Raw genomic sequence first — 27,342 nt, 5'->3', positions numbered from 1 at the left:
CACGGAAGTGAGGAGTCCCCGTCTCGCACACCTGACACTGACAGGACACTGTGCCAACTGTACTGGAATTAAAATTAAACAAAATTAATATAGAAAGAAAAGAATAATGGCTCTATTTTAATCCTGGGTTTAATAAGCCTAAGCAAGAGAGCAAGATACCTCATACATTACTATTATTAATGTAACATTAACAATCTTTAAATTGCTCCTAAATGGTCCTTCGGTTTCTCAGATTCTGATCCATTCCACGCCCTCTGGACTCACTCCTCCCTAACACTACGATGGCTTCCCTTGCTCGTTAAGCTGAACACGCCGCTCACCCCACCTCTGTCCTGTCCCTGGGCCGTGGACTTACATGTGTTGTCCTCCGTGGCATGTGTGGGCGTTGATTCACCTGGCACTCTGCTTCTGTTTTTGCTACCACCTCCTCCACACAACACCTTGTGTGCAGGTAGAAGGAACAAATGTTACCCTCAACAAGGGTCCGTCTCCGTGCCTCAGGGCCTTTGTCCATGCTACCATGTCTGCCCTTTCCCTGCAGCCCCCCACACAAGGTCAGCCCTGGTGCCCCAGCCCAGGCAGAGTCTCCCAGGGGGACTCCTGCACCTGTCCCCTACCCGCGTGAACCCTAAACGTTCACGGCATTGGACATGAGGCTGCCACAGTCTGCACATGGGACAGCACGCCCGTGGAGCCTGCTTGCTCCAGTCACATTCCACAGAGTCTGGAATCTGTCTGACTGCCGGCTGCCTGACCCACAGCACAGGAGGGATAAACATGAAGAGTGAATGTGGTAGAAGCATGTATTACCAAATTCAGTATACCCGTTGGTACTTGAAATAGAAATATATATTTTTTTCCAGTACGGAGATGAGTACTAGATCATCAGGAACATGAGGAGTGTGGAAATGACCAGAATGCTGAAAACAGTCATTTGTTTATGGGACTTTCAAGGAAGGAAAACCACTACACGTCTTAAACTGTACCCATTTATGTTCTGCCCAGAAGGATCAGCACTAAATCAGACCAGGCTGCCATCTCCCGGCTGTTGAGACAGCTGTCCAAACAGGACAAAATCTGCAGGGCACAGTTTGCCAAGAAATGGCCCCTGAGATGCCAGCCCAGGGGAGGGAGAGCCCCCAGAACCGGCCGCCAGGCACTCACGCTGCGGATGGATTTGCGGAGCGCGCTCAGTTATGTACTAGGAAGAACAGCCCTAGATTTCGTTAAGAACGCAAAGGGTTAACTTATTCAAAACTCTTTACAACCACTGCTAAGCTTTTTGCTGTGTGTGAACCTTTTCTTTTTCTTTTCTTTTTTAAAAAAGATTTAATTTATTTATTAGACATAGAGAAACAGTGAGAGAGGGAACATAGCAGGGGGAGTGGGAGAGGGAGAAGCAGACTCCCCGCCGAGCAGAGAGCCCAATGTGGGGCTCCATCCCAGGACCCTGGGATCATGACCTGAACCGGAGGCCGAGGCTTAACTGACTGAGCCACCCAGGCGCCCCGAGCTTTTTCTTTTTTCTTACACCCGTTACTACCAAACCCAAAGTATGCTCAGATTGCAGCAGTTTTTGGACCAAACTTCCTGCAAAAAGTTCAGAAGCTCAGTCTCACCATCCTTTCTGTGCAGACCCCACGAGGTTGCCCCCACTTGTGCAGAGAATCATTCAAGGCACACAGGAAAGAGCCCAGGTACAGAAACCAAGCACAGACACAAATGACTTTAAGCATCGTGTTTCCATTGGAAACATGCCAGAGCAGACACAATCCTCCTTTAAGACAACGTTAGTGGCTAAGATCACCAGGCCAGCTGCAGCGGATCCGTAACCAAAACCTGAGGTGAAGGCAAAGTCCTTCCCACAGAATGTGTTCCAAATCCTGCTTGGGGAAGAGCTGGGTGTTGTACCCCCAAGTCCCCAGGAAGGAAGCCGAGCGAGGAAGGGGGAAGCGATGGCCTTTGGGGCAGGACCATGTAGGAAGAGAGCCGATGGCCGTGCTCAGCTCACGCTGCCCTGCCGGCCTTGCGAGAGAGGCAGATAAGAAACTCACGTCCCCGTCCCGAGAGTCTGCCTTACGTCACGATAATGAGCCCAATCGCACGTTTATAACTAAGCCAAAGTGGAAACCATCAAGAGGGCTCGCCAGCTACTTCCTCTCCCATGCGCCTGTGATCGGAAAAGAACAGGGATTAGTGGTCCCAAAATAGAAAAGTTATCGAAAGGCAATTTTCTTCCAGCAGATTGATCCAGAAGTGACGGAAGCACAAAGCTGAACCCTCACCAGCAGTCTGCGTCTGAGACTCGAGCCCTGCTTCGTCAGGCCCGCCTGGGTCGGTCGCTCACGACCCCAAGAGCTCAGGCTGCTCTCCCGCGTGTCGGAGAGTGGAGACGTCACCGAGCGCCTTCCCGGGGGAACGCAGGCCGAGGGAGCACTCTCTAAGAGCTGTTGACGGCTTCCGAGCCCACCCACCTTCCTGGTAACGTCAACAATGTTCCACTCAGTTAAGTGGTCTGGCCAGTCAGGTATCTGAATCGTGACTGTTGTGTGTTCTGTAGAAATGCTAGAAAGGACTATTTTCAAATGCCGGTACATTTTGTTTTTGTTGATAAAACGTAAGGGTGATTTCCCCACAGAAGTACACAATGACTAGCAAGCATGTGGGAAGGTGCCCACGTCACTCATCGTCAGGGACGTGCGGACCCAAGTTACAAAAGACACCACCTCACACCCATTAGGACGTCTGTAATGAAGGAAAAAAACCACATCAAACCGCAAGTGTAGGTGAGGACGTGCAGAAACAGATGCTCCTGTGCTGTTTGGGGGAATGGGATGCGCCGGCTGCTGCGGAAAGCATGGCTTTACTCAAAAAATTCACCATAGAATTACCATATGACCCGGCAATCCTGCTTCTGGATACACAGCCCCCAGAACGGAAGCAGAGTCCCAAAGAGCTGCTGGCCCACCCATGTGAGCGATGAATGGTGCAACAAAATGCGGTTTGTGAACACAAGAGACCATGCTCAGCCTTAACAAAGAAGGGAATTCTGACACCTGCTATGATACGATTGGACCCTGAGGACTTTGTCCTTGGTGACATAAACCAATCACAAAAGGACAAATATTGTATGATGCCGCTTATATGAGGTTCCCAGAGCTGTCAGATTCGTAGAGACAGAAAGTAGAAGGGTCGGTGACAGGGGCTGGGGCACAGGGAAGTAGAGACGGGTGGTGGGGACTGTTGTACCACAATATGAATGACCTTAATGCCACGGCACTGTCCTCCTAAAAATGGTGAAGACGCTTAATTTTTTAAGTAGGCTACACACCCAGTTTGGGGCTTGAACTCAGAACCCTCAGATCAAGAGTCGCAGCTCTGACTGAGTCCGCCAGCCCACCCCAGGTGGGGGTGGGGGTTAATTTTCATGTTATGTGTATTTTGCTACAATTAAAACTTCTTCTAATGTGAGGATAAAAAAAAAAACTATGAAAGTTTACTCTGTAAAAATAGTTCATTTTCCTGCTTTTTAAAGACAGGGTGGAACCATACATTGAATTTATATTATACGCACAGTGGAACATTTTGATGGTATGTGCATTTTTATAAAATTTTAATCCCTTGGACACCACAGATCAGACACAAAAGGCCAGATACCATGTTCATTGGGCAAAAAACTGTGTCACAGGCACATGCTACTCTTTACAGATGGAGCTTTAAGAATCCCCACATCCGTGGGCCACTTGGACAGGCAAAAAGTGCTCATTGCACATTCTCTGCTGTCCTAAAAATGCAGAACCACACGCCAAAGAATGTAGCCAGAATGTAGAGGGCATAGCACAGGCTCCTGAGGGAGATCGCGCCTTCCACAGCCCTCATTAGGTATTTCAAATGAGAGAGTTCGAAAGATGTCGGTGAAGAGACCCGGAGGATTTGGTACGAATAATCTGCACTCTTCCCAGCTGGCCCAAGTTTCAACCCAAAGTGAGTGTCTGCAAGACTCTGAACCCCCAGGGCCCTGAAGAAACGAATGACAGGTTGGTCTCTGGCCCTTGGAGCGCTGTGACAAAGAGGTCCCAGATGTGCAGGTGAGAAATCCTGCACTGGGACGTGGTAGGAGCCCAGGGGGTACCTGGGCAGGAGCCACCACCTGCTGAGTGAGATCTCCCTGATGGGAGCAGGCAGTGTGCAGGAGTGCGGGGCCACTTGGAGAGGCAGAAGCCAGATGCCCGGAATGTCTGAGTGAGAAAGACCAGGGCCAGTGGCTACGTGGCCTGGGACCGAGTCTGGTGAACAGTCACATGGATGCACTGAGAAGCAAGTGCCCCCTGGTCAAGCCTTCAAGTGAGACCACAGCCCCAGCTCACAGGGGAAGCAACATTGCAAGAGACCCTGGGCCGTGGGCGCCCAGCCATGCAGACCCACAGCCACTGCACCACAGTAAATGCTTGCTTTTTATGCTGATTTGTTTGGGATAATCTCCTGTGCATGCAAGGGTAGCTAATTCGGGGGTGAAAAGCTGAAACTCGAGATAAAGTCACTCTCCAACTTTAAGACAATGAGTTTCTAATGTTCATCTCTCCTTAAACATAAACATATGCTTTAAGACCTCGATTGCCCGAGTAAAGTGTGCCCCTGTATACTAATTTGGAGTGTGACCCTCATGCCAAGAGGGTTTTATTCACAAATAAAATTTGTATGATGCCACACAAATATCACACAAATAGTGAATTTTATTCACAATTTTCTTTGTTGTATTTGAGATGTGACAAATCACAGTTCCTACAGATGACAGGACGGAAAGGAATTTCTCCACAATCGCACTGCGTCTAACGTGTTACTTAAATGCAATTTCCCCATTGCCCTTTCCATCAGGGCATTGAAGAGCAAACCGTGTGACACCGTTAAGTAGAATGACACTTTTGAGAAATTGTGTGACACGGCTGTTAGAAGTCAGGGAGAAGGAACAATCCCCAGCTCCTCAAGGTGGCTCTGGTTTCTTTGTAACATTTTTAGCAGGATGTGTCTGGTAACTGTTTCCATTCAAAGCCAGGTGTAACCCACCCATCCCCAGCTGCCTCGGGTGGAAAGTATTAACCACCGTGATCGCTGGATGGCGAGATAGGGAAATCCAAGGCCAGTGGAGCCCACTCCTGCCTGGAGCCCATGCGGTGTCGACGATGACGCACAGCCGCCCGGCACGGCCTCCTCCACACCGACTGCGACACTCAGATTTGCTCATGGTGGCCCAGCCAGTTGTCAGGACAGGAAAGGCCACCACCCAGGGTCGGGATGCCACGTCCGCGATCCGACAAGGATGACTGAGGTCAGCTTGTCGGGGCCTGCCTTCACCTCTACGCTCTGACACCGACGGAGAACACAGGCTGAGCGGGTAAGCGGGTAAGGGCCCAGGAGGGGCCCAAGGTGAGAGCCGGAGCCTGTCACGGGGCAGCCTAGACCCAAGCTCAGAGTGGAGCTGGGGCGTCCCGTCGCATGTCCGTGAATCCGCAGCACCAGAGACTCAAGCCAGCAGGGCAAGAGCTCACCTGGGTTCAGATCCACAGACCCAGAGGTGAGCCGAGGGCTCTGAAACTGGGCACCCTGACAGGTGTCGCCTTGGCCTCACCTCAGCCCGACTTACAAGTTAGAGCCCGTGACACAGCCCCGGGTTCTCTGTCGTGTCCTGCCAGCTGACAGCTCAGAGGCTGTGTGTCTGTTCTGAAGTCAATATGGGGAAAAGTTACAGGAAACAAATCCTCCTAAAATGTCCTCGTGGAGATAAAAGAGACACCGAGCCGTATGAGGAAGCACGCTCCACGGGGGGAGGCTGGGGGTGAGGACGGGGTGGGAGAGACCAAACCCACGGCCACGGCTGACTTGCCACGTAAATCCTGACCCGGGACAGATACTTCACCCTGAAACCATCAAAATTCAGGGACGATAAGAAGCCAGCGGGGGATACTCGTGTTACTTGGACACCAGATAATAGCGGTAATTAATCAGCGCAGAGACCCTAATAAGACATTTCAGCCCATCATTGTTGGAACTCCCCCTCTCTGAGCAGGAGGCTGTAGAGAGCAGGACCTTCTCAGCTCCTTGTCTTGGTTCTGTGAGCGTCACAGAGGCGAGGCAGCCACTGCCCACCCACACGCGATGCCAGCCGGACACTCCTGAACCTTCTCCTTGATTTCAGTTCTGAATAATAATAATAAATGCTTACTAGATGTCTTGTGACTGTGACGGCAGCGCTCATTTTGTGGAGAAAACCAGACTCCTGTCTCTGTGGCCGGGGACCATCTCGGGGAGGAGATGGCGCACGGACAACAGAGCACCAGAAGGGACCCCCAGTCCCCCTGCCACCTGCCCCGGAAGGCCGAGGCCTTGGCGTGCGGAAGGCCAGGAAGCTCTTGCTTCCTGCCCGCTGCGCAGACTTGGCCTCCCAGGAAGGAAGCCTTGTCCTTGGCTGAGGGAGACACACTTGCCTCGAGCCTGGCGGAGAGCAGAAGCGCTTCCTCACCTTTGCCCGCACCCGCAGCATCGAGTGTGGGAACTGCACTGGGCCGCCCCGGGCAGGCCCCCCAAGCCCTTCCTGCCCCCCAGCTGTCCTCTGTGTCCTGCTTCCTCCCACCTCCCCTTGGCCATTATACTCCCACTGACTCTGGAGCTACCTGACCTCTTGTGCAGTGCCCAGCCCTGGGGCCTGGGCCACGCGTGTGCAGGCCCCTCCACACTCAAACACATCCACGCTGCCCCCAAAAAGGCCAGAGAGCTGGGTTCTGTGCTGTGAAATTCTCACCCCACAGCTCACACCCACCCAAACATGGGGTGGGGAGTGGAAGGGCCAGGCCCCGGGCTCTGCTGAGGTCAGGTGACCTGGAAGAGACGAGGGGCTCCCAGAGCTTGCTGGCCAGCATCCACACAGGCTGCAGCGCCCCCACGTCCAGAGCCCCGGGCAGTGGCAGATGACTGTGGGTGCCGGGTGGGGCCCTCGCGGACAAAGAAGGCGCTCAGTGGGACCAGGGGATGGAGTTTGCCCGAGACACTGAGGTGCTGGTGGTCTTCCACCATCTGCCGCTAAAAACAGCCTGGATCTGTCCCGCAAGCCTGATGTGCTTGTTCTGAAACGTTACCGTCAAATAAATACCCGCCAGGAGCCACCCGCTCTCTCCCCGCTGGGCAGCGACCGCGGGGCGCCCAGGACGGACGGGTAGGCTGGGGGCGGAGCCCTGGGGGAGGTGCCGACTGTCCTCCTGATACGGAAACCCGCTCAGGGTCTCTTCGGCCCCTGCCCTCGGAAAACAGGAACCCGCAAGTATTCCGCGCCCGGAAAATTCTTCATAGTCATCCGTGTCAATAAATAGGTTCTTTTTGTTTAAAAAGAGTGACGTAATGCGTTTAGAAAGTTATTTCTGGCAAACAGGAAGGCTCCAGCGTGGAAGACTGTGGACTTTGATTAGGGACGATGGCGCTTTGAACACAGCGGGCGGGCGCCCAGTGGAGACACTCCTGGGCGGGGACAGGCCAGCAAGGTAAACACACACCTCGGGCCCCCGGTTTCCAGCTGGTCCCGGATGGGGATGGATGTCAGGGCAGCCGACCCGGGGGAGGCCCAGGATCCCCAAAGGTTGCCGTGCTGAGCCCGAGGGGACAGCAGGACATGCAGCCCAACAGGCGCCCGGAGAGTGGGTTGATGTCTTCGGAGGGAGGTCAGGGTGAGGCGAGGATCTGGAAATCAGGAAGCACCGCACGGGATCCAGGAATGTGCTGGGGACGTGTGTATGGAAATGACAGAACTCCCACTTGGAAGAGCCGGAAGTGAACCAGAAGTAAGCGTCGCCATCACAAAGAAACGTTTGAAAATCCACGATCCTCAGTCCGGCATTAATACAGACACGTGGAAAGCGAACCGTGGGAACAAATAAATGGTCGTTGAGGTTCTAGAGTTTTCTCCGTCGCCCTCCAGGCCCGTGGCCGGCCTCCTGCTCACCCTCCTCCCAAGCTCAGCGTCCGCACCCGCCTCTGCACTGGAGAGGACGCGTAGACAAAGATGAGCAGGGCATTTGGGCCGGCGCCTTGGCCTTTGCCCCTCACTGGTTCCCGACGGGTGAGGACCCGGGGTCCCCAGGCCACCCCGGCTTCTGCCTCCCCTGTCCTGGCCCGCTCCCTGCCCCAGTCACCCCCTGTGCCTCTCCCCTGTGTTCATAACCTGCCTGTAAAAATACTCCTGGCAGCCCTACATGTCGAAAGGCACCAACGTAACAGCAGACAGGCTGGCCACACAGCAAGTCGCTGGCACCGGCCGCTCCCGGGGGGCAGGTCACCCCACAGGTAAGGAGCACCCACACCGTCCTTCACGGGGAGTCCAGGATACGCAGGCCTCCCCAGCATGACAGACGAGAGGAAATGATGGTCCTTCTCGGTCTGATCCTACACTCTGTGTCCCAGGTCTCTAGACTAGAGGAATTCCCCAACATTTTCCCCATTTTTGTGATTTTTTTAGCAGCCATATTGTGAGGCTGGAAGAATGCTTTCTTCTCCCGGGATCGGGGCTGCTTCGTCTCACCCTGTCTGAGGTGTGCCTGTGGGGCCGGCTTTCTCAGCTCTCCGTAGGCCCACGAAGGTCTCATCTGTTCCCTGAGCTACACTTGCCTCTTCTGGGGCCGGCATTGGTTTGCTTCTCTCCGGAAGGGGAGGAAGCTGCCGCGGCCCTAAGGGAAAGACGGGCACACCCTAGCTTCGCCTCGGGAAGGGACCTGCCGCACTCGCGTCCCCTCCCTGGGCTCTTGGAACAGGCCTCCTCCGGGCTCTCTTGTAACCGCCGTGGACTCGTCTTCTGACGAGCGACTCCATCTCCGTCATTTTGCTCCCGATCCCTCAGCGGCTCCTTGCTCCCCGTCACCTGCTCTAATTCCTCCCTCCACCAGGTAAGGTCCCGCGCGGGAGGTCTCGCGCGGCCGCACGGACAGCCGTCCCAGACCGCTCCTTCCCCACCTGATCGGGTGTCCCTGTGCAAAGCCCACAGGGAGCCAACGTCTCGGACGCCCTCCCCTGACAGCTTCCATCTCGGGGCTCTGCGGTGATCTGTTTCCTGCCTCGGCGGCGCTCAGCGTTCTGCCGTGGGGACCCCGCTCGGAATATCTGCACCTGTAGACTCTTCCAGATTCAAATCATCTGCTGCGATCTATGCCCCTGTACGTAGCTGCACATTAAAGAGCCTCATCATTATGATGGAACGACTGCTCTGGTGGTCTGCCCTGGGTGGCTTGTCCGCGGCTGTGGCGCCTGGAACTCGGGGAAGGGTTTGTCCATCACCCACAGGAGAAACACATGCTTGAGAGCTGGTCTTCCTTCAACCTTGCCTTCCTGACCTTGGGGAGAACCTCTCGCTACAAATGTCCTCGGACCCACCAAGCTCAGGTGGATTTCCACACGGTTGCCGGCGTACTTGGAGGACGGGTAGCCCAGCACAGAAACCTCCTCCCGATATGGCCACAGCTTGGCCCCTGTGCTGTTGCCCTCCAGGAGCCCAACATGAGGTCAAGGCCATGCGGGTAGGGCTAGTTTTCCCACGTGGTGCTGAGACGGAGAACAACAAAGCAGGACACAGAAGGAGATACAGGGTCTCACCATGGAAGAAAGTAACAAGCTTGTTTGTACGGATTTTACCAACCACAAGTCGGTGTTGATGCTGCCCAATTTTTACTCTTTGAAAGAAAGGAAGGCAGATATTTTTGGACGACACTATCATGATCAGAATTTCCCTCAAAATAATCTGGAATTGGGGTGAAGAGCAGGGCTGGGGGTTGACGCATAAGTAACGAGACTGGCCTTTACTTAATCATTTTGAAGTTATGTGTGTGTGACAGATCCACAGAAATTTATTATTCTCTTCTGATCTGTATATCCTCACAAATTTTACAATAAAACTCATTTTCTAAGAAGGGATTTAACCTCTCAAGCAAATAAAAGAGTGTGGCTGTAGATTATCTGTAGAGAATATTACTTCTAAAAAGCTTCTGATATTAAAAGCATTCCAGAGCAGCATGAAATAATCCACTTCTAGAGCAGGTGTGCCCAGAAGCAGCCGTGAGACCGTGGGCACATGGACACTGACTTTGTCTGTTCGTCGACCCATGCTGGTGCGGCATCAGCCCCGCTGACGCAGCACCACGCACAAAGCAAGTCTGTACCCTCTCCCCGTCCTGCCTACGTCCCTCTGCTTCCACGCGACGCATGTGCTCCTGGCAAAGGCTCTGTCTTTGTTCGGGGCATGTCCCTGCCCCCTCCTGTGTCTCCAGCCTTGCCCTGAGGAGTCAGATCCCTCCGGGAGCCGCGTGCCCTGCGATGCATGCCCGTCCGCGTCCCCGGGAGCTCAGCCCCAGTGCGCTCCGCTTTCCCAGGAAGACTTGCCTTTCTGCCTTCGACTCTGCTCTCCTTCAGGTCACGTGGGCAAACCCGGCTTTCCTAAGGAAGACCTGAACTCCATGACGTGGGGATGATGTCCTAACGTCCTTCCCCACGGGTGAGAACACGTGTGAAGACTTCACAGCCTCCATCAGCCGACGGGGAGGACGCTGTGGTTTGTGAGTCATCCGTGGGCGGGGGGCGGGGGCGAGACAAAGACCGAGGGACACGGAGCCGCAGAGAGCCCCGCGGCCCTGTGTCCCACCACAGGCGGGAAGCCGCCCAGGGGCTCAGAGGCCGGTCTTCTAGTTCTACACTCCTTGCGTCTCGGGCCGCACCCCCGACCCCCACCCCAGCCCCGTGTGCGGCAACGCTCAACACTCGTGCGCCCGGCACGCGGCTGGTGATGACAGACGAACTTCTGAAGCCGGACGGAGGGCGGCAAACGCTAAGGGCGGTGTGTGCTCAGACGGCCAGTCCCCTAGCGGATCTTTGGTCATGGTCACTGGCAGAGGGGACCATATGTGTTCACCACAAATACTAATTTTACAGAATTGAGTTCAGCACAAATAGGCAACAAGACAGTGGGCCTGGAGAACAAAACCACCGAAAGAGCCACAGTTACGTGAGAGCTGTTGCCCCTCGAGTCACAGCACGGTCACATCCCGACAACTGGGAAAGCACCGGACGGCACGGAGGACAGAGCCCAGGGAGGACGGGAGGGGACGGAGACCGTCCGTGACCAGCACACAGTGCAGCCGGGCGTCAGCTCAGAGGGTGTCCCGGCACCATCTGTGCTCGGGGAAGGCCTGTCGGGCTGTGGCGCAGCGGCCCCGGGGCAGGGCTGCCCCACTTCCCAGCAGCGCCTTGTCTCCCGCCCCCTTCCCCCTTTCGGCTCAAAGTAGGTCTGTGTTCTGCGGTCAGCAGCAGAGACAGAAAGAGACGGAGAGAAGCAGGGGGTAACCATCAGAGCAGGAAAGGAAGGATCTGCTCCTTGGTGCCTCGACTCAGAAACGTTTGGGGAAGTGCGTGGACACTTATGCACAAGCCCCCCCTCAACCCCCCGCTTCCAGCCCCGTGTGGAAGAAGGCTCGCCGGACCACCAGACGCTGCGTCCGACAAGGAGAAGCCACAGGCGCACGCGTGCTTCCCCTTCCCGAGGACAGACGGCCTTCATGTCCCAGCAAACTGCAGCTCGGGGCTCGCAAGCCCACAAACCCATCATCGCCTGCAGGCCACCAAGCCCATTGACCTCTCCATCCCAGTCTCTGTCTGACCACCACAACGTGTCTCCCTTTAGCCCCGCACTCAGCATCTCCCTGTTGGCCTGTCCCCAGGGTGCCCCTCCCCTGCCGCCCAGGGCTGGCCACCCTGAAGGAAGGTTGAGCCTCGTTCTGTCCCGACACCTGGGGTTCTGGGTGCAGCAGGGGAGCTGTGTCCCGTAGCCCCCAGAGTCAGCCGCACCCTCGTCATGGGACCCCAGGTCCTAGCACTGTGTGTCTCGGTTTCAGCCCCAGAGTTTGCTCCCAGAATGGTCAGGTGGCCTCTGTCCCAGAGGCTAAAGTCCTCTCTTGACTTCCCCCGCACGGGCCGCCCGGGAGGCTGAGGCGCTGACCCCCGTGTCCCCCGAGGCCCAGAGAGCCCTGTCCTTCACCCTCCTGCAAGGGGACCCGGCACTCGGCCATCCTGTGCGTGTCACTCGACCCCCATCACGTCATTGGCCCTGCACGGTGGGCTTGGGTTTGACTCATGACGATAAGAAGAAAACCAACAGGGGCGCCTGGGTGGCTCAGTGGGTTAAGCAGCTGCCTTCAGCTCAGGTCATGATCTCAGGGTCCTGGGATCGAGCCCCGCATCGGGCTCTCTGCTCGGCGGGGACCCAGCTTCCTCCTCTCTCTGCCTGCCTCTCTGCCTTCTTGTCATCTCTCTCTGTCAAATACGTAAATAAAATCTTAAAAAAAAAAAAAGAAGAAAACCAACGTACACAACACATTGTTTAATCATCAAATTGTGCTTGTCCTTAAGTGGCGTTCTACGGGTTCAGATGCTGCTTTTATGTTTAACCTATAGGCAGTTTACCCAAGGAGCACATTTCAAAACAAACTTCCCCTCCAATGACTACAGACAATGAAATATACCTGCCTCCCCCTTTTTAATTCATTAATGAATCGAGGAACATAAAAGCTCGATTAAAAACAAAGCCGTATGCCTCACTGGGTGCTTTCAGTCCCGTTGACTTAATAAAAGGCTGAGCTGAGATGCCCCTGAAGAGAAAGGGGGACATCCTGCTCCTTTTCTCACTTGGGGTTCACCCTCGGGTCCCATCAGTGAACGCCAGATGCCTGCTCACCGCGCCACACTCGGAGCCCGGAGCTCCCGGGCAGCACAGAGGCTGGGGTACGGGGACAGAGCAGGGGTGGAAGGGAGAGCCCGCAGGGTGGGCCAAAGCTAGGGCCTCCTAGCTTGTGTCTGTGACCCAGACACAAAGGACACAGGCTTCAGCACGCCTACACACGACCGTTGGTCAGAGACGCTGCAGTGAACCCCACGTTCAGCAAAGAGCCGCCCTGTCCGTCGTCAGTGTTCCCTAACCCCCTGCTCGACGTGACTCCCACTCCGCGCGGTACCTGCTGCTCCTGGAAGCCCACCACGAATGCCAGTGCTCGTGCTCATAACCCTACTTTTGTGGCCACAGCACTGCAGGGTTCAAGAGCAACACGACCGATGAGGAAGTTAAATGAGACACGGAGGGAAGGTCCGGCGGTGAGAGGACACGTGGCCGAATCGCGTGCCTCGGGCTAAGACCCCGCAGGGTGGCTCTGGCCTGCGCTCTGGGAGGGGACCCACGCTGAGTCTCTCTGCAGTCCTAGGCCATGGAGTGCCTCTGGAACCCACCGCAGCCGGGCCAGGCTTGAACCCGAGCACACGCGTGCTCAACGGCCATGGACATCTTCGTGTGTCTCTGTGAATATACCACGGGGTATATCACAGATGTCTAAAACTTCGAAGCCTTTAATTTTATAAATTAATTAGGAGAAAACATTGAAAAGGCAAGAAAGGTAGCAATGTATTCCTGAATGAGCCACGAGTAAAGAAGAGACAGAATGTTTGTCCCAGAGTCGGTTATGATCTACAGACTGCGTTCCCTCAGTTCAGAGAACTGGAATGTTTAAAAATTATCTTATTAGCTTCAATTATTAGCTCTAAATTTACCTTATTAATCATGTGGTCCTATGACGTCAGATTTCACTGGTAATCAGTTAACGATCCACCTGGGAACGACCGAGGACGGAAACGCTTCCCTCCATCACTCAGCACTTTACTGTCGGGGAAATCCACGTCCCCAGATCAGCATATACACCCACAAATGTCGCCAGAGCCTATCAGACCGAGAAGGGACAGAGGAAAGCACTCTGGGCCCTTTAAACCTTGGGGGACCCAAACCCAGAGCTCAGAGGGTGGGGCCAGCCCCGCCCGGCTGCGGGAGGGCGAGGGACCGGCTGGCGCGCCTGGGAAGCTGCCGCGGCAGGTGAGTGGGCAGGTGTCTCGGGTCTGGGTCTTTGGGGCCGCCTGGTCTCTAAGGCACCGGCTCCAGACTGGATGAGGCATCCAGGGGCAGAGCACCCCCACATGTGGAGGCCGGGAACTCACCCGGGCACAGGAAAGGGGGGCAAGCCCAGGTCCCACCCCGGACTCTGTGTCCCATAAGAGCCCACGGGTTCGAAGTGAGGCTGTGGGGAGCTTCTGTCGTCCAGCTGCGGCGTGGACGGGGTCCAGGGAACCTGGCTCAGTGCCCCTCGGGCAGGGGTGGGGTCTCGCTGGGCGCCGTCCCCTCTGAGCCCAGCGGGCCCCTGGATGGGACCTCGTCGGATACACCTTCCAACAGCAATATTTATCCAACATGTTTCCCCGCAAACAACGAGTGTTTCCTAAGAGGAATTCTGGGCCTCACGGTGCGGACGGTGCTCATTCTCCCTCCGTACCCTCTGCAGCTGCGGAATGTGTCTAAGTCTGGAGAGCTGTGTTTGTGTGTCTAAGGAACATCTTAACAGAGTGGGGACACACAGAAGCCGGCAGCAGTGGGCCACAGGGACACCCTAGACGGTCGGGGAGATGCTGCCGAGAGGCCAGTGCTCCCCGCCCTGTCCCGGCCTCCCTGCCGCACACAGAGGGTGCTGGGGGCTGCGTCCTTGGTGGGCGGTGGTGAGTGCGGCTGAGCGGACTTCAGTGAACCCAGCATGAGTGCACAGGCCGGGGCACAGGACTGGGACAGCCGTGGTTCCCTGATCTGCGGCTCACTGCCACCACTGTCCTTCCTGCCCCTCCTCCCCAGGCCGTGAGCACCAGACCCGACCTCTGACTTCCCTCCTGCCTGAGGCCCCCTCCAGAGAACGGACAGAGTTCCAGGCCGTGCGCCGTGACACGCGCTAGGAGGAAACGTCAGCTAGGACCGGGGAAGACCGAGAGCTCAAATCCATCCATCCCCAGCCTTGCAGCGCGGGCGCTGGACCGGCCCTCGTGAAGGAGGCTTCCCCTGGACCCTCCCTCCGGACGTCCACGTTTCCCACGGCAGAGAGGAGCAACCTGGGACTGAGAAACCCGCCAGCACGCAAAGGAGGGGAAGAGGCGGCAGCAGAGGGCTCCGGGCTGCGTCCAGACGCTCTTGCGACGGCAACACTAGGCCCCGCAAGTGAGAGACAAGAACCGACGTGGCGACACGGGCTGGCGAGTGTGTGCCAGGACGCGAGCACCCGGACCTCCACGCCTCGCAGCCTGGGTCCGGGGACCGCGGAGAACTGCTGCCGGGCAGACCCGGGGCCCTTCCAGACCAGACGGACGGCCTGAGCTTCATCCGGCCGAGACACCAGCGTCCTGCAAAGGGACCGGGCCACGGTCAGCCCTGCCGGCCCCCGTCTCCGGCAATGACAGCCAGAGCTGGGGCTGCTCGCTGGGGTAGGGAGTGTGGGCGCCCCAGCGAGCAATGTCCGTCCTCCTGCTGTGGGACCCTGTGGGACAGACACGGTGGCTGTCCTTGTCACTGGACACATCACTGAGCAACTTGTGCCTCACGAGCAGGTGCAGAGCTGCTGCTGCATGAGCTCTGGAACGCCGGTGTGCTGTGCTGGTGACCACGAGCGAAACTCACGCCAGCACGCACCACGACACCCACCACAGCCTGTCCCCTGCCTCCAGACTCAGTGTCACCCACGGCATTTCACGTCCGGCTCATCCTGTTGATCCTGTTGTGAGACCTGCCACTTCCTCCATGAAGACCACCTGGACTGCCGCAGGAGCACACGCCTCTGTGTCCCCGTGACGTCCAGGTCAGGGCTCCCAGCTGTGCAGCATGGGGACCACCCCAAACTGAGTGCTCCCGCAGCAGTGACCGTGCTCCCACTTGCGTCCCGAAAGCTGGCACGGGCACATGTGCTGCCCGGACAGCCACACACGGGCCCGAGTCGGGGGTGAGCGCACCCTGGGACTGCACCCCAGTGGGTGTGGCGGGTGGAAGGAGGCAGTGATGATGAAGAATCAGGCAAGCAGAGGCGTGGAAGGTACGAGTCAGGACCAGAGAGGCCTGGGACACGCAGGTGGCACCCGCCCGGTGGCCATAGCAGCCATACCGGGAGCAGAAATGAGCCCACGCTCTACAGCCCCACGTGCCTGCCCGTGGCTGCTCTGGAGCTCCGGAACTTGAAAGACGGGGCAGGGTCACCCTCGGGCAATAGAACCAGCCTGTGGACCCAGTGCCCTGTGGAAGACTGTGCGTTTTCCGTGCTGGGTTTGAGCACAGCCACGGGAAACAGGCGCTCAGCAGCGTCCCTCTCGGAGGCGTGTGCACAAAGATCAAAGGCCCTCAAGGCAGGAATGAGACCCGCGAGACACTCTCAGTGACGCCGAGGCCACCTGCCTGCCACTGGGGCGGGGGCTGTGTTCATGGGGCTTGCACACGAGTTCCGCCAGCCCAGCTGGCCAGAGCGGGCTGGGACGGGGATGGTGGGCGGCCTCGAACGTCAGGAGAGGGGACACCGGAGGCTCTGGCTGAGGCACAGCCGATGGGGGCTCTGCAGGGCAGAAGCCCCGGCAGGGGTTTCTCGGTTTCCTGGGACACGGTTGGTGTCACAGCTCTCCTCTGTCTACTCTTCGAGGTCTTTGGGGATGTCTCCCCAGGTCACTAACGCTCGTGCCCCACGGAGTCTTTGTGGGGGCTGAGAGGTGCAGAGCTGTGGGCAAGCCCACTGTGGACCCACGGGCACTGGGGCCAGAGGGGGGACGGCTGAGGGTCACAGCTGGAAATCTCCTCTGAGGCCCTGCCCAGGAGAGCCCCAACGTGGCTGCCCGCCTAGCCAGGGGATAACCTGCTACCGGGAAATCCACCCCTGCATGGGGGTCGCTCCTAAGGGAACTGGTGATGAGGAACCCACATGGAGTCGTTTCTCCCAGGTGCACTTAGCAAGGAGCAGAACCCGAAGCGCACTTAGCCCCGGGTTTCGAGGAACCCACAGAGGCTGAGCCAACAGCACGTGGTGCTGCTTCGGTGCCTGCAGCGGCACTCGGGCCTTGGCAGGCAGGCAGGCTGACTGAGAAACAGAGCATGGCGGGATCCATGATTCTGTCCGCGTCTGGGGGATGCCAGAGGAGCTACACAGCACAGATGTTGCCGGAGAGGCAGCAGAAGCGGTTCCAACGCACGCCCGCATGTGCGCACAGCACGTGACCTCACCCCCACACTCCTCTGGCCCGAGAACGATGGAGAGTGAGTGGATTCTTACGTGTACTGCACTTAAAACAGTGCCCGGAACAACGGGTCAGAAGCCTGGATCTCCAAGGAGCCATGATCTCAGCCCAAGTCCTCCACCTTCCAGATTTAACCCCAAAGCCCCGAGGGGTTAAACTGACTCGGCCGGCACCACGGGCTTTGGTCTATCAGGGAGGCACCGGCGGCGGAGTGGGGGGCGGAGAACGGCTGGCCACGGCTGCCGTGGGAGAGAGAACCGGCCCCGGAAGGTGGAGCAGAAATGGACCAGTGCAGCAGTCAGGGGGTCCCTGCAGCCGGACACTGGAGCCTGCCCCTGCACACATGTGCACACATTGGCACGCACGCACGTCTATGCACACCAGCACACTCGTGCACGCACACACGCGTGCACCTGTGTACACAGCTGCACACCACCCACATCTGCACACACGTGCACACATTGGCACGCACGCACGTCTATGCACACCAGCACACTCGTGCACGCACACACGCGTGCACCTGTGTACACAGCTGCACACCACCCACATCTCCACACACACACCTGCACACACCTGCAGGTAAACGCACCGCACACACACGCACCCTTACACACACGCCTGCCGGCATGCACACCCGCTCACATCTGTGTGTGCACACGCACACCTGTATAAACATGCACGTCTGCCTGCACACATGTAGCCAGCAGCCCCCAAGAAGTCACGAGCGGGAAGAGAGCCTGGATGTCACCCAAGTCGGCAGGTCAGGAGACCTCCAGGTCATGGAGCCAAGAGAACAGCTTCAAGGCGGAGGCTGAAGACAAAGACCCAAGCCCAGGGGAGTTACAGAGTAAGTGTGACTGATGGAGAGAAGGCCGAGCCACATGTGCGTCCCCAGCTCGGGAAGGGTCCCAGGGAGTGGGGAGCCCTGCACGGCATGCTTCCCCTCCAGCCCCAGACCCTGCACATCGATGCTGCCCAACCTCTCTGTCCCCCTTGTAGACCTGCCTCCCCTGCTCAGAGGAGCCCACCCATCCAAGCACCTGGGCGTCTGCTTCTCTGGGGAGGAAATAGGGCCTTCTGACAGTGCCAGGTGTGCAAACGTGGCCCAGAGGAGCTGCTCCTCCGTCTGTGACAACGCACTCATCACACCACGGCCATCTTGCAGTGGGGACCCCCTGCCCCCAACACCCATCACACCCGGTTCCTTCTCCCGCAAGCCTCGGACAGCATCTGCTCCTATGAGGCACAGCTGCCTGAACGGACCTCGCTTCCCACCCCAGCGCTTTCTTCCAAATGACCCACGTCTCCCGGGAAAGGAGCTGCCCGGCTTTCCTCCCCGAACACCGCAGCGGGATGGAAGGTACTTCAGCCGAGGAGAAATGCATCTCACTTTCTTCAGTGAGAACCACCAGGCCCTTCTGCCCCAAGTGGACCCCACAGCCGGCTTCCCTCCCACTGGCTACCGGACCAGCGCCGCTGCAGAAAGTAGGCCGCTCCTCTAGCAACGTCTCCCCCACGAAAGACACTCATCCTCCCGACCCCCCATGCCCCGTGCCTCTGTGTGAACTGACAATGTTCCTTTGCTTCCGTGGGAGGACGGGTTTCCCTTCCTCCAACAGAATCCACATCTGAATTCACGGCAAGGCGCCTGGGACCGACGGCGCAGACGGCGGTGATGGGTTCCTGCAGCGTCTGCGGGAGCTCTGGGACGGCAGACCTCCGTGTGCACCGGCCGGGGGGCGTGTGCCCTCGGTCTGACCAGGGAAGAGGAAAAACGTACGTGGGACATAGAAACGATCAGCGTGTACTGGAGCGCACCGGGAGCAGGCAGGGGTGCGGAGGGGAGGGAGCTTGGCCATGCCCACTGTTCAGAGTTCCCAGGGCACGTCCCAGGCCAGGTGTGTCCAGCTGCACGCTCAGACCCTGCTGGCCCAGCACAGGTGACAGGGCTGTGCCGGGGTGGGGGGACCCACAGGACAGGCGGGGAACTGAGGACACCCATGGAAGCCAGCTGCTAGAATGTTGTGCATTTAAGTTCTCCCGGCCTTTAGGGGCAAATATTTGGAGACTCTGCACAAAACCTCCCCCTCGTATCTATGAGGTTGGCTTGGTGGCAGCACCTTCTCCGTGAGGGGCAGAGCCCAGCGTCCTCACACTGCTGGGAAGGGGCGTCCCTCTGTTGTCCCCTGCAGAGGGGGTGTTGTGACAGGGACTGATGAGATGCTGAGGGCTACTCGGAGTCCCCGGCCTTGCTGGTGGAGCCCCGGAGTCCTGGCTGCGTCCCTCCCCGTGGAGGGGCTCTGAATGCCGGGACGGAAGCTGTGTCTCTGCGGCATGGATGCTCCGGGCCCTGCACTGGGTCATGCCTGTCATCTGCATCCACGGTGGCCCCCAGAGACCTTACATAAACCCAGTCCTGCGAGGTCATGTGTCCACATATGCAGAGTGAACCCATGAGAGCCACGAATCAGTGAATTAACGCTTTCCGTTCCGCAGAAGCAGGGCAAACTTGCTCATTCCCCAACACAGAGTGTCCCAGACATGGAAACACTCGTGCCTCAACCCAGGAAGCCGCACGGGACCAAATGTCTGTCAGATCAGACACGTGCCCCTCCGCTGCCAGCATTACGTCCTGGCGGCCGGTCCTCAGTGTCCTGAATGGAGAGAGCACCTGCTCCGTGACCCCCCGACGTCCACCTCTGGGCCGGTGTCCCCCACACGGTGCCACACGGTCAGCCTGTCTGTGCCTGAGGCCTACGTTCCTGCCCCAGGGAGGGCTGCGCAGGGCCTGGGCTCGGTAGCGAGCCTGCGTGTTCCCACCCCAGCCTTGCTGCTGTCTGTCCCCAGGTTCTCGGGGGCGCCGGCTGCCCGTCTGCTCCTCGCGGGGCCGGTGGGGTCGGACCCCTCCAGGCCGCTTCCTTCACCTGCACCACGTTACCCCACGTTTCATCTGTTCCCGCGTACGACATGCCAGGCCCTGACATTCTGTAAGAACTCCTACCCAAATCGTTTATCTTCAAAGTGGCTGGGGGCCCCAGGGGTTTGAGGCAAAGGCACATTCCAAACAACAGTGCTAAGTGCGTTTCAGGCATTTACCATTTATCCAAGGATCGGAAGGGATATTGGAATCACAGAAGGCTAGGAGGATGCTAGCCAGGGTGCAGGTCCCATGCCACTGATCAGAAAGCTCGGTGAACAGCCACAGACCCATTAAGAGTCGTCCCCCGAGGCGGGACCAGTGACAGGACAGGGAATGCTGTGTTGGGAGAGTGAACTACACATTAGCCAAGACGTGATGACAGCCACAGGCATTCCCGGGGAGGCACCGGCGAGCTGGGCGTGAGGGTCCTGGAAGAAGTCCCGCAAAGTGAGCCAAGGTCCAGGACCTCACCGCCCAGCTGGCCGTCCTCTGCCGGCACCTGCTGTGTCCTCCTCCCCCGAGGAGGAACAGGAGCAGAAAGTGGGATGGAGTCGGCAGAGACAAAAGAAGACAGACGAGGATGAGGACGGAGCACGAGGAAAAGGTAAAAGGAGGGACCAGAGCTCAGCCTCCTACCTGTGCCTCGAGCTCCGGCTCAGCTAAAATCGCCCTTTGCCGCAAAGAAAGCCGGGCAGCCGGAGGTCCGAGCTCGTGCAGGGACACGAGGGCGCTGCACGTCCACCCGGTCAAGGGCGAGACTGAATGACGTCCGACAGAGGACAGACGCCACGCAGAGCAGGACTCTCTCACAAACCAAAATTGAAAGAAAACCGGAAATAATGGAGAACAACTTTGTGCCTAAGCAAAGACAAAAGTAAAAAAAGCAAGTGCTTTAAACCATTACCCTCCGCCTCCTATTAAATACTGAGAAGCAGGGTGGGGGCAGGTCAATGTCGTGTGTGACTTTGAGAAGAGCTTCCCAGTGGGCCGGCCCGGCTCCCACCGGGACCGCTGGGCACCGGGCCAGGAAGCACCGCCCACCGCCAAGCACTCGGTGAAAACGAAACGGAGGTACTTACTAGCAGTGCCCCATAGAACTTAGAGAAGGCTTGTCGGAAGCGGGACAGCATCCTGCCTGAGGCAGAAGTGGCAGCACAGGGACCCGCTCCTCCTCGAGCGCAGAGCGTCTGAGCCCCCCACGGGTCGGCGAGCAAACCTCCAAGCGCAGCTGCAGCTGATAAACATTCGGGCCAATTCTCACCGGTGGCACCCGAGACGCGGGTTCCTTGCGGTGAGGGCAAACCACAACACTTTTAGCGGCTGACCTAATCCAGCACCTCAGGGTCATTTACTTAATATAGGGCCCGCGGTCGCCATTGGGTGGCGAGCTCCCAAGGTCGGCCACCTGTTGGGCTGAGCGTCTGCCTGTCTCCAGCGGGGCCCAGATCGGACGAGCCGCTATCGCGCAGCCCAGGGCGGCGGGGGCAGGACGCGCGCCGCCAGCGACGAGGCAGCTGGATGCCATCTCGGGTCGCCGCTGTCAGACCCCCGTGAGGCTCCCGCTGCAGCCCGGGGCCCGCACGGCAGAGCACAGAGAACGTGACTCTCACGGCTGTTAGCGTTGTGTCCATGCGTCCTTTCCTAGACTCCAAGTCGTTTTCAAGCTCTGATCTCCTTGCCCCGTTGGCAGGGCCCCTGCCACAGAAACCCGAAACCAGGAGAGTGTGAGCCACGTACAGCGCCACGCGGCTTAACTGTAAAGCCACAAAGATTCTCTGTTTCTGCGTCCGGCTGTTGTCCTCGGTCTCCTAAACCAGCCCGTCTCTCCGGACCTGGGACGGCAAATATCTGGGGTAGCCTCAGACTGCTCCTGACAGGGCCCCGGCCATTAGGACATGATGGAGGGTTTGTCTGTTTGTTTGTTTGGTAAAGAAACGTCCATACCACAAACACCCAGCCCACGGCTCCTTGAGGGGAGTGAATGGGATGTGCCCCCCACCCCGCCGCCTCGTTAGGGAGCACGCCCACCGGCTTGGAGGCCCGGCCATCCCCACCAGTTCCTTTCTGTGCTTTCCCAAACCGGCTAACTTGCTGTTAAGCAATCTGGGAGGGAAACCAACAAAAATAAGAGAAACACATAAAAAATATGTTCCATGGACGTGTGTTCTTGCTTAGACAACCTCTCAGCCGAAAGTGAGTCAGCGGGTTTGCCAGTGAGGACCTCAGGACCTCAGCCTTCGTCTCCCTGAGGCAACAGCGTCCCTGCGTCCCTGGGCAAGGGACTCCTCTCTCGTCGGGTTACGACTGTCACCGTCTGTTGAGAAAATTCATGCATGTCTCCACGTGTCATGGCTCGCCGCTGCTCGCTGGGAATCTATGAGACGTTCCTAACAAGAAGATGGAACATGTCTTTACGCCCGTGAATCTCCACAAAGGGACGGCCCATCCAAACCTCTTGGCCCCGCACGGCTTCTCTGGCACATGGGGACGTGGAAAATGGGCAAGTCGGACCTCCGCAGAGGCCGCCGGCTCAGCCTCACCTTCAGGCGGTCCATGCGGTCAGGGGAGCGGGCGTTGCTTCTCGGGGAATTTGCTGAGAATCTCCGTGTTTGGAACCTCCTGTCCGTCTACGGCCTTCCAAGGCACTGAAGACACGCCGTCCTGGCCCGCTCGGATCCGCGGAGCAGCCCCGTTTCGGAGAGGGTCCCAGTGCGGTTCCTGCTGAGGATGGAGCTCCCGGCCAAACCCGCCCAGTGGCTGCGCAGGCGCTTGCTCCCGTCCTCTGGGTCGCACCGGGCTGGGGTGGTGGCGCGGGTCACTGGCGCTACAGCTCCACCAACCCAGAGGGTGGGCAGTGTCTCAGCCCCACTCTGCGGACCCCTTATCCCCGGGCAGCATTCACCACCGTCCACGCACGGTTTAATCCAAGCTGTGGGGGTCCCCGAGCTCCAGAAAGTGGCACCGGCCGCCTGCCGACGGAGCCCCCGGTGTCCAGTGGGCAGCACGGTCCCCAGGGCCCGCGGCACTCCCCCCCCCTCGCTGCCTGTGCCCCCCACGGCCGCAGCCGCAGCACATCCTCTGCCCGTGACTCAGGCCGGAGCACGAGACGACTGCTTAGGGTCCTTCCCTTTCGTCCACACGCGGACTCGGTCTCTCTGTCGTGCCCTTGGACTCATCATGCTTCGCACCCGTGTGTCCCCTGAGTGCCGCGGCTCTGCGCCCTGCCCCCGTCTCAGTCCACTCTCCACGCTGTGACCAGACACACTCTCACACCACCCCACCGGCTTACAAACCCTTCAGGCCTCTGCCATCCTCAGGAGGAAGCCCAGCTGCCCTGCTGTGGCCTCAGGGCGCCCTTCCTCGCCCGCCTGCCGGCCCCCGCCGCACCGCCACGCCCTGCACAGGGATTTTCCAGCGCAGACCACACATGCCTCCCCGCCAGCGTCTTGGTCCGGGCCCTTCCTTCTCGAGTCTAGCTGCAGAGAGAAGTCTGGGGGTGAGGCCCCGTCCTCTCTGCCTCCAAGGCGCCCTGGGTTATCCTGCATGGCCACAGCTTGGTCTGTGTCACCCACTGGCCTTTAGGCCCCGGGAGCCAGGGGCATACCTTACCTGCTCGGTGCACGTCAGCACCCCTACCCAGAGAGGAGGGGCCCCGCCATGGGTGGGCCTGTGCTTTAGAGAGCCAGGCATCGCATGGACATGCAACCGGTCATGAAGGAACATGCACGCACAGCACAGCCCGTGGCCCCGAAGGGTCACGGTCCTGACCCGCTTTGCTGGGGATCCCAGAAGTACTGTTCCAAGCTCCCACCCCACATCTGCAGGACGCAGGAAGGCCAACACAGGGGAGGTGGGTGTGGGGACCTCGGACGCAGACGCTGCTCCGGACAGAGCAGGCTGGGGGACGCAGGCGCACTCAGGAGAGCGTGAGGTCCCTGGTCACACCCGCCTCTCAGTGTGTGGGCACCGGACTCCGGCGTAGCACTGTCCCCTCCCTGTGGTGCCAAGGGCGCATTTTCTTGCTTCTCTTCCCAGCTCGTGACCTGAGACGTACTCGAGACCGCCCGGGGTTCGCATAACGTGTGTGTGGCAGCAGACTCCCGCTCGTAACATGAAACAAGTCACGTCACTCTTAAATCGGCATGTACGTACAATTTCGACTAGCGAGAACTGCTCCATACTGCTGTGTTTTGAAAAGATTTTATTTATTTGTTTATTTTAGAGAGAGAAAGAGAGCACGAGAGGGGGTCGGGGGCAGATGGAGGACACCAGACTCTGCACTGAGCGCACAGCCTGACGCGGCCTCGATGCCGAGACCTGAGACCACGACCTGAGCCGAAACCAGGGGTCGGACGCTCCACCGACGGAGCCACCAGGCGCCCCAATGTTGCGATATTTCTGAAATGAGTGAACGACTCCCTTTCTCAGTCAAGACAGGATACGCTAAGTCAAATCACACTGACACGCCGTGTGGCTCAGAGAATGAGAGCTCTGAGGTACGCTTCCTGCCAACGTCCGGAGCACGAGGCCGCCGGGACCGAACGCTCTGGACGCATGAGCCCCTCCTCCCGGCGCGGTGCCAGCTGCTGCCGAGATCGGCGCGTGCTCTGTAATTCTCCGTGTGCATCCACGCATCCGAGACATGGGCACGCGTGCCTGGGCTGTGGACGACCCTCGGGAAGAGCGGCGGTGCGTGGGAGAGATGCCCGCCTTGTGGCGCTCACGTTCTGGGACAGGAGCGCCGCCGGACAAACAAGCCCAAGTTCAGCACACGAACACCGCCGTCGGGAGGCTGAGCGGGGGGTCACCTTGAGCGTGGAGGGCTGCGGCGAGTGTCCTCCAAGCGGACACCCAGCGGGCAAGTCAGGGATTAGGTGGCTGAAGGAAAGTGGGCAGAACCACAGAACCACGCCCACAAGCACAGAGCGTCGGGCACACACAAGTCCGACAGGCCCCGCCGAGGTCCCGGGAGAGCTGTGCAGCTGGAACCGGGGAGAGCACGGGGCCACATACGGGTTTCAGTTAGAGGGTGTTTCTCAGTGTGGTAACGGACCGGCCGGGGGCGGGCTGGAGGACGTGCTGCCCATCCTCCAGGAGCCCGATGGCGGGCCTGGGCCGGGCTGCGTGAACAGCAGGGTTGTCCGGGATCCCACAGGTGGGATTACACGGGGATGGGTGACTGACGGCGCAGGAGGATCGGAATGGCGAGCTCAGGGCTGATCGTCGGACGGCCCAGGCGGCTGGACGTGCACCGTCTGTATGGAAAGGACAGCTCCCCCTCTGTGTCTGCGCCAGACTCATCTTCGGAGCCCCAGACGAACAGGTCCACAGTCTGCTGGGAACGTTAATTCCACCCTTTCACACAAGCTCCTCGACCCCATCCACAGCTGAACGCGTCATCTTTTCCCTGAACCACCCGCTAAAACAAACAGCTCCTCCTCCACTTTTCCTCTTTATGGCAAATGTTCCTACCATTTACTAACCGTCCGTGAAGGTTAATTTCCTGTGTCAACGTGACTGGGCTACAGGGTGCCCAAATATTTGGTCAAATATTACTCTGGGTGTGTCTGTGAGGATGTTTTTACATGAGATTAACATTTCAGCAAGTAGAGAGTAAAGTAGATTATCCCTGCCCACCCACGTGGTGGGCCTTGTCCAATCAGTTGAAGTCTTGCATAGAACAGAAGGGCTGATACTCCATTAAGAGGTAACTCCCCCTGCCTGAGGGCTTTCAAGCGTCAGTGTTTTCCTGCCTTTGGACCTAAACTGAAGCATCGCCCTTCCGGAGTCTTGAACCTGCTGGTTTTCAGACTGAAACTTAATGCCTGGGCTCTCCTGGGTCAGCCTCCACAAGCACGTGGGCCAATCCTTCACAGTGTCCCTCTCTCCCTCTCTCTCTCTGTCTCTCTCTGTCTCTATGTATGCTTCCTATTAGTTTTGTTTCCCTGGAGAAAACTGACCAACACATCAGGCAAAGAGGGGTGATATTGCCTAGGAAGAAGGTAAAGCAAAAAGCAAAACACCAAACAACCCTGAAAAAACTAAGACAAGCTATAAGGTATCACATGGTATAAAAAGAGTCTAGAGTACAGGAAAAGCATAATTCACTTCGCAGTCAGGGAGGTTGGCATTCAGGCAGGGCTGCATCTGGGTGCTGGGCCAGCTAGCGCCGGAGCTGTGCCCCAGATTCCCAGCCTGCTGAGTGTGGCCGAGTGGCTGATCTCGGGTCGCTGGTGCACGTGGGGGACTGACGTGACCCCACAACGTCTCATTGATGATAGACTCAATATCGTAGACTTTCTTGTCTTCTGAAGGGTGGAAACGCCATCCGAGAAGGATCCTGTTTTACCTCCACCAACAAGGGCCACATTCTCGAAGACGCTGGAGGGAGAAGACGGAAGATGGAAGAAACCGAGGTCCCTGAATGACCTCATGGAGATGCACGTCCACACCGGCCGGGACCGTCACCTTGGGACAAGGCCGAGGGATTCAGTCCTCCCCGGTGTTAGTCACAGTGTGTCGGAGTCTCTCTACTGCCCTGATTTGGCTTGTGTCCAAGCGGACATGAGGATGGAAACACATCCATGGACTCCATAGCACGGGCTGAGCCACAGTTCTCTCCGACATGGCGGGAAGGGCCTTCCCTGTGCATCCGTGGGCGTCTGTGGACGTCCGCGGGCGTCCACGTGCATCCGTGGGCACACTCGCTGCGTCAGCCATGCCCGGGAGCACTGCACACGGCAGGCACCGGGGAGCCATGCGGACACCGGCGGACGGAGATGCTGGACTGGAGACGAAAGGAAGGTGAGGAAGTGGGGTGGGAGGGGCCGGCGATTTACTGGGGGGGGGCTCGTTCCAGGGGGGGGGCCTCGTTCCAAGGGGGAGGAGCCTCGTTCCAAGGGGGAGGAGCCTCGTCCCAAGGGGGGAGGAGCCTCGTTCCAAGGGGGAGGAGCCTCGTTCCAAGGGGGGGGAGCCTCGTTCCAAGGGGGAGGGGCCTCCTTCCAAGGGGGGAGGAGCCTCGTTCCAAGGGGGAGGAGCCTCGTTCCAAGGGGGGGAGCCTCGTCCCAAGGGGGAGGAGCCTCGTTCCAAGGGGGGAGGAGCCTCGTTCCAAGGGGGGGAGCCTCGTCCCAAGGGGGAGGAGCCTCGTTCCAAGGGGGAGGAGCCTCGTTCCAAGGGGGAGGAGCCTCGTCCCAAGGGGGAGGAGCCTCGTCCCAAGGGGGAGGAGCCTCGTTCCAAGGGGGAGGAGCCTCGTTCCAAGGGGGAGGAGCCTCGTTCCAAGG

At 58.4% G+C, this 27,342-nt stretch overlaps 1 protein-coding gene and 1 long non-coding RNA gene across 5 annotated transcripts in view; both read right to left on the bottom strand.

Moving 5' to 3' along the window:
• RPS6KA2 (ribosomal protein S6 kinase A2) overlaps positions 1–27,342 on the bottom strand; it is a 303,443-nt gene that overhangs the window by 181,551 nt on the left and 94,550 nt on the right. The window contains exon 1 of one of the 4 annotated variants that reach the window (XM_032338512.1): positions 21,142–21,306. The exons of the other annotated variants lie outside the window; for them this stretch is intronic. Within the exon in view, the coding sequence (XP_032194403.1) occupies positions 21,142–21,192 (51 nt within the window). The 5' untranslated portion in view covers positions 21,193–21,306. Of the gene's footprint in view, positions 1–21,141; positions 21,307–27,342 lie in introns of those variants that run through there. 4 annotated transcript variants of the gene reach the window in all.
• LOC116587964 lies at positions 1,803–2,707 on the bottom strand. The gene is made up of 2 exons (XR_004284717.1): positions 2,286–2,707; positions 1,803–2,170 (listed from the first exon to the last, which is right to left on the bottom strand). It is a non-coding gene; the product is annotated as an uncharacterized LOC116587964 (long non-coding RNA).

This window comes from Mustela erminea, chromosome 4 (assembly GCF_009829155.1).
Source record: "Mustela erminea isolate mMusErm1 chromosome 4, mMusErm1.Pri, whole genome shotgun sequence".
NCBI lineage: Eukaryota > Metazoa > Chordata > Mammalia > Carnivora > Mustelidae > Mustela > Mustela erminea.
The sequence above is the reverse complement of the archived record's forward strand: the minus strand, read 5'-3'. Positions and strand labels throughout refer to the sequence as shown.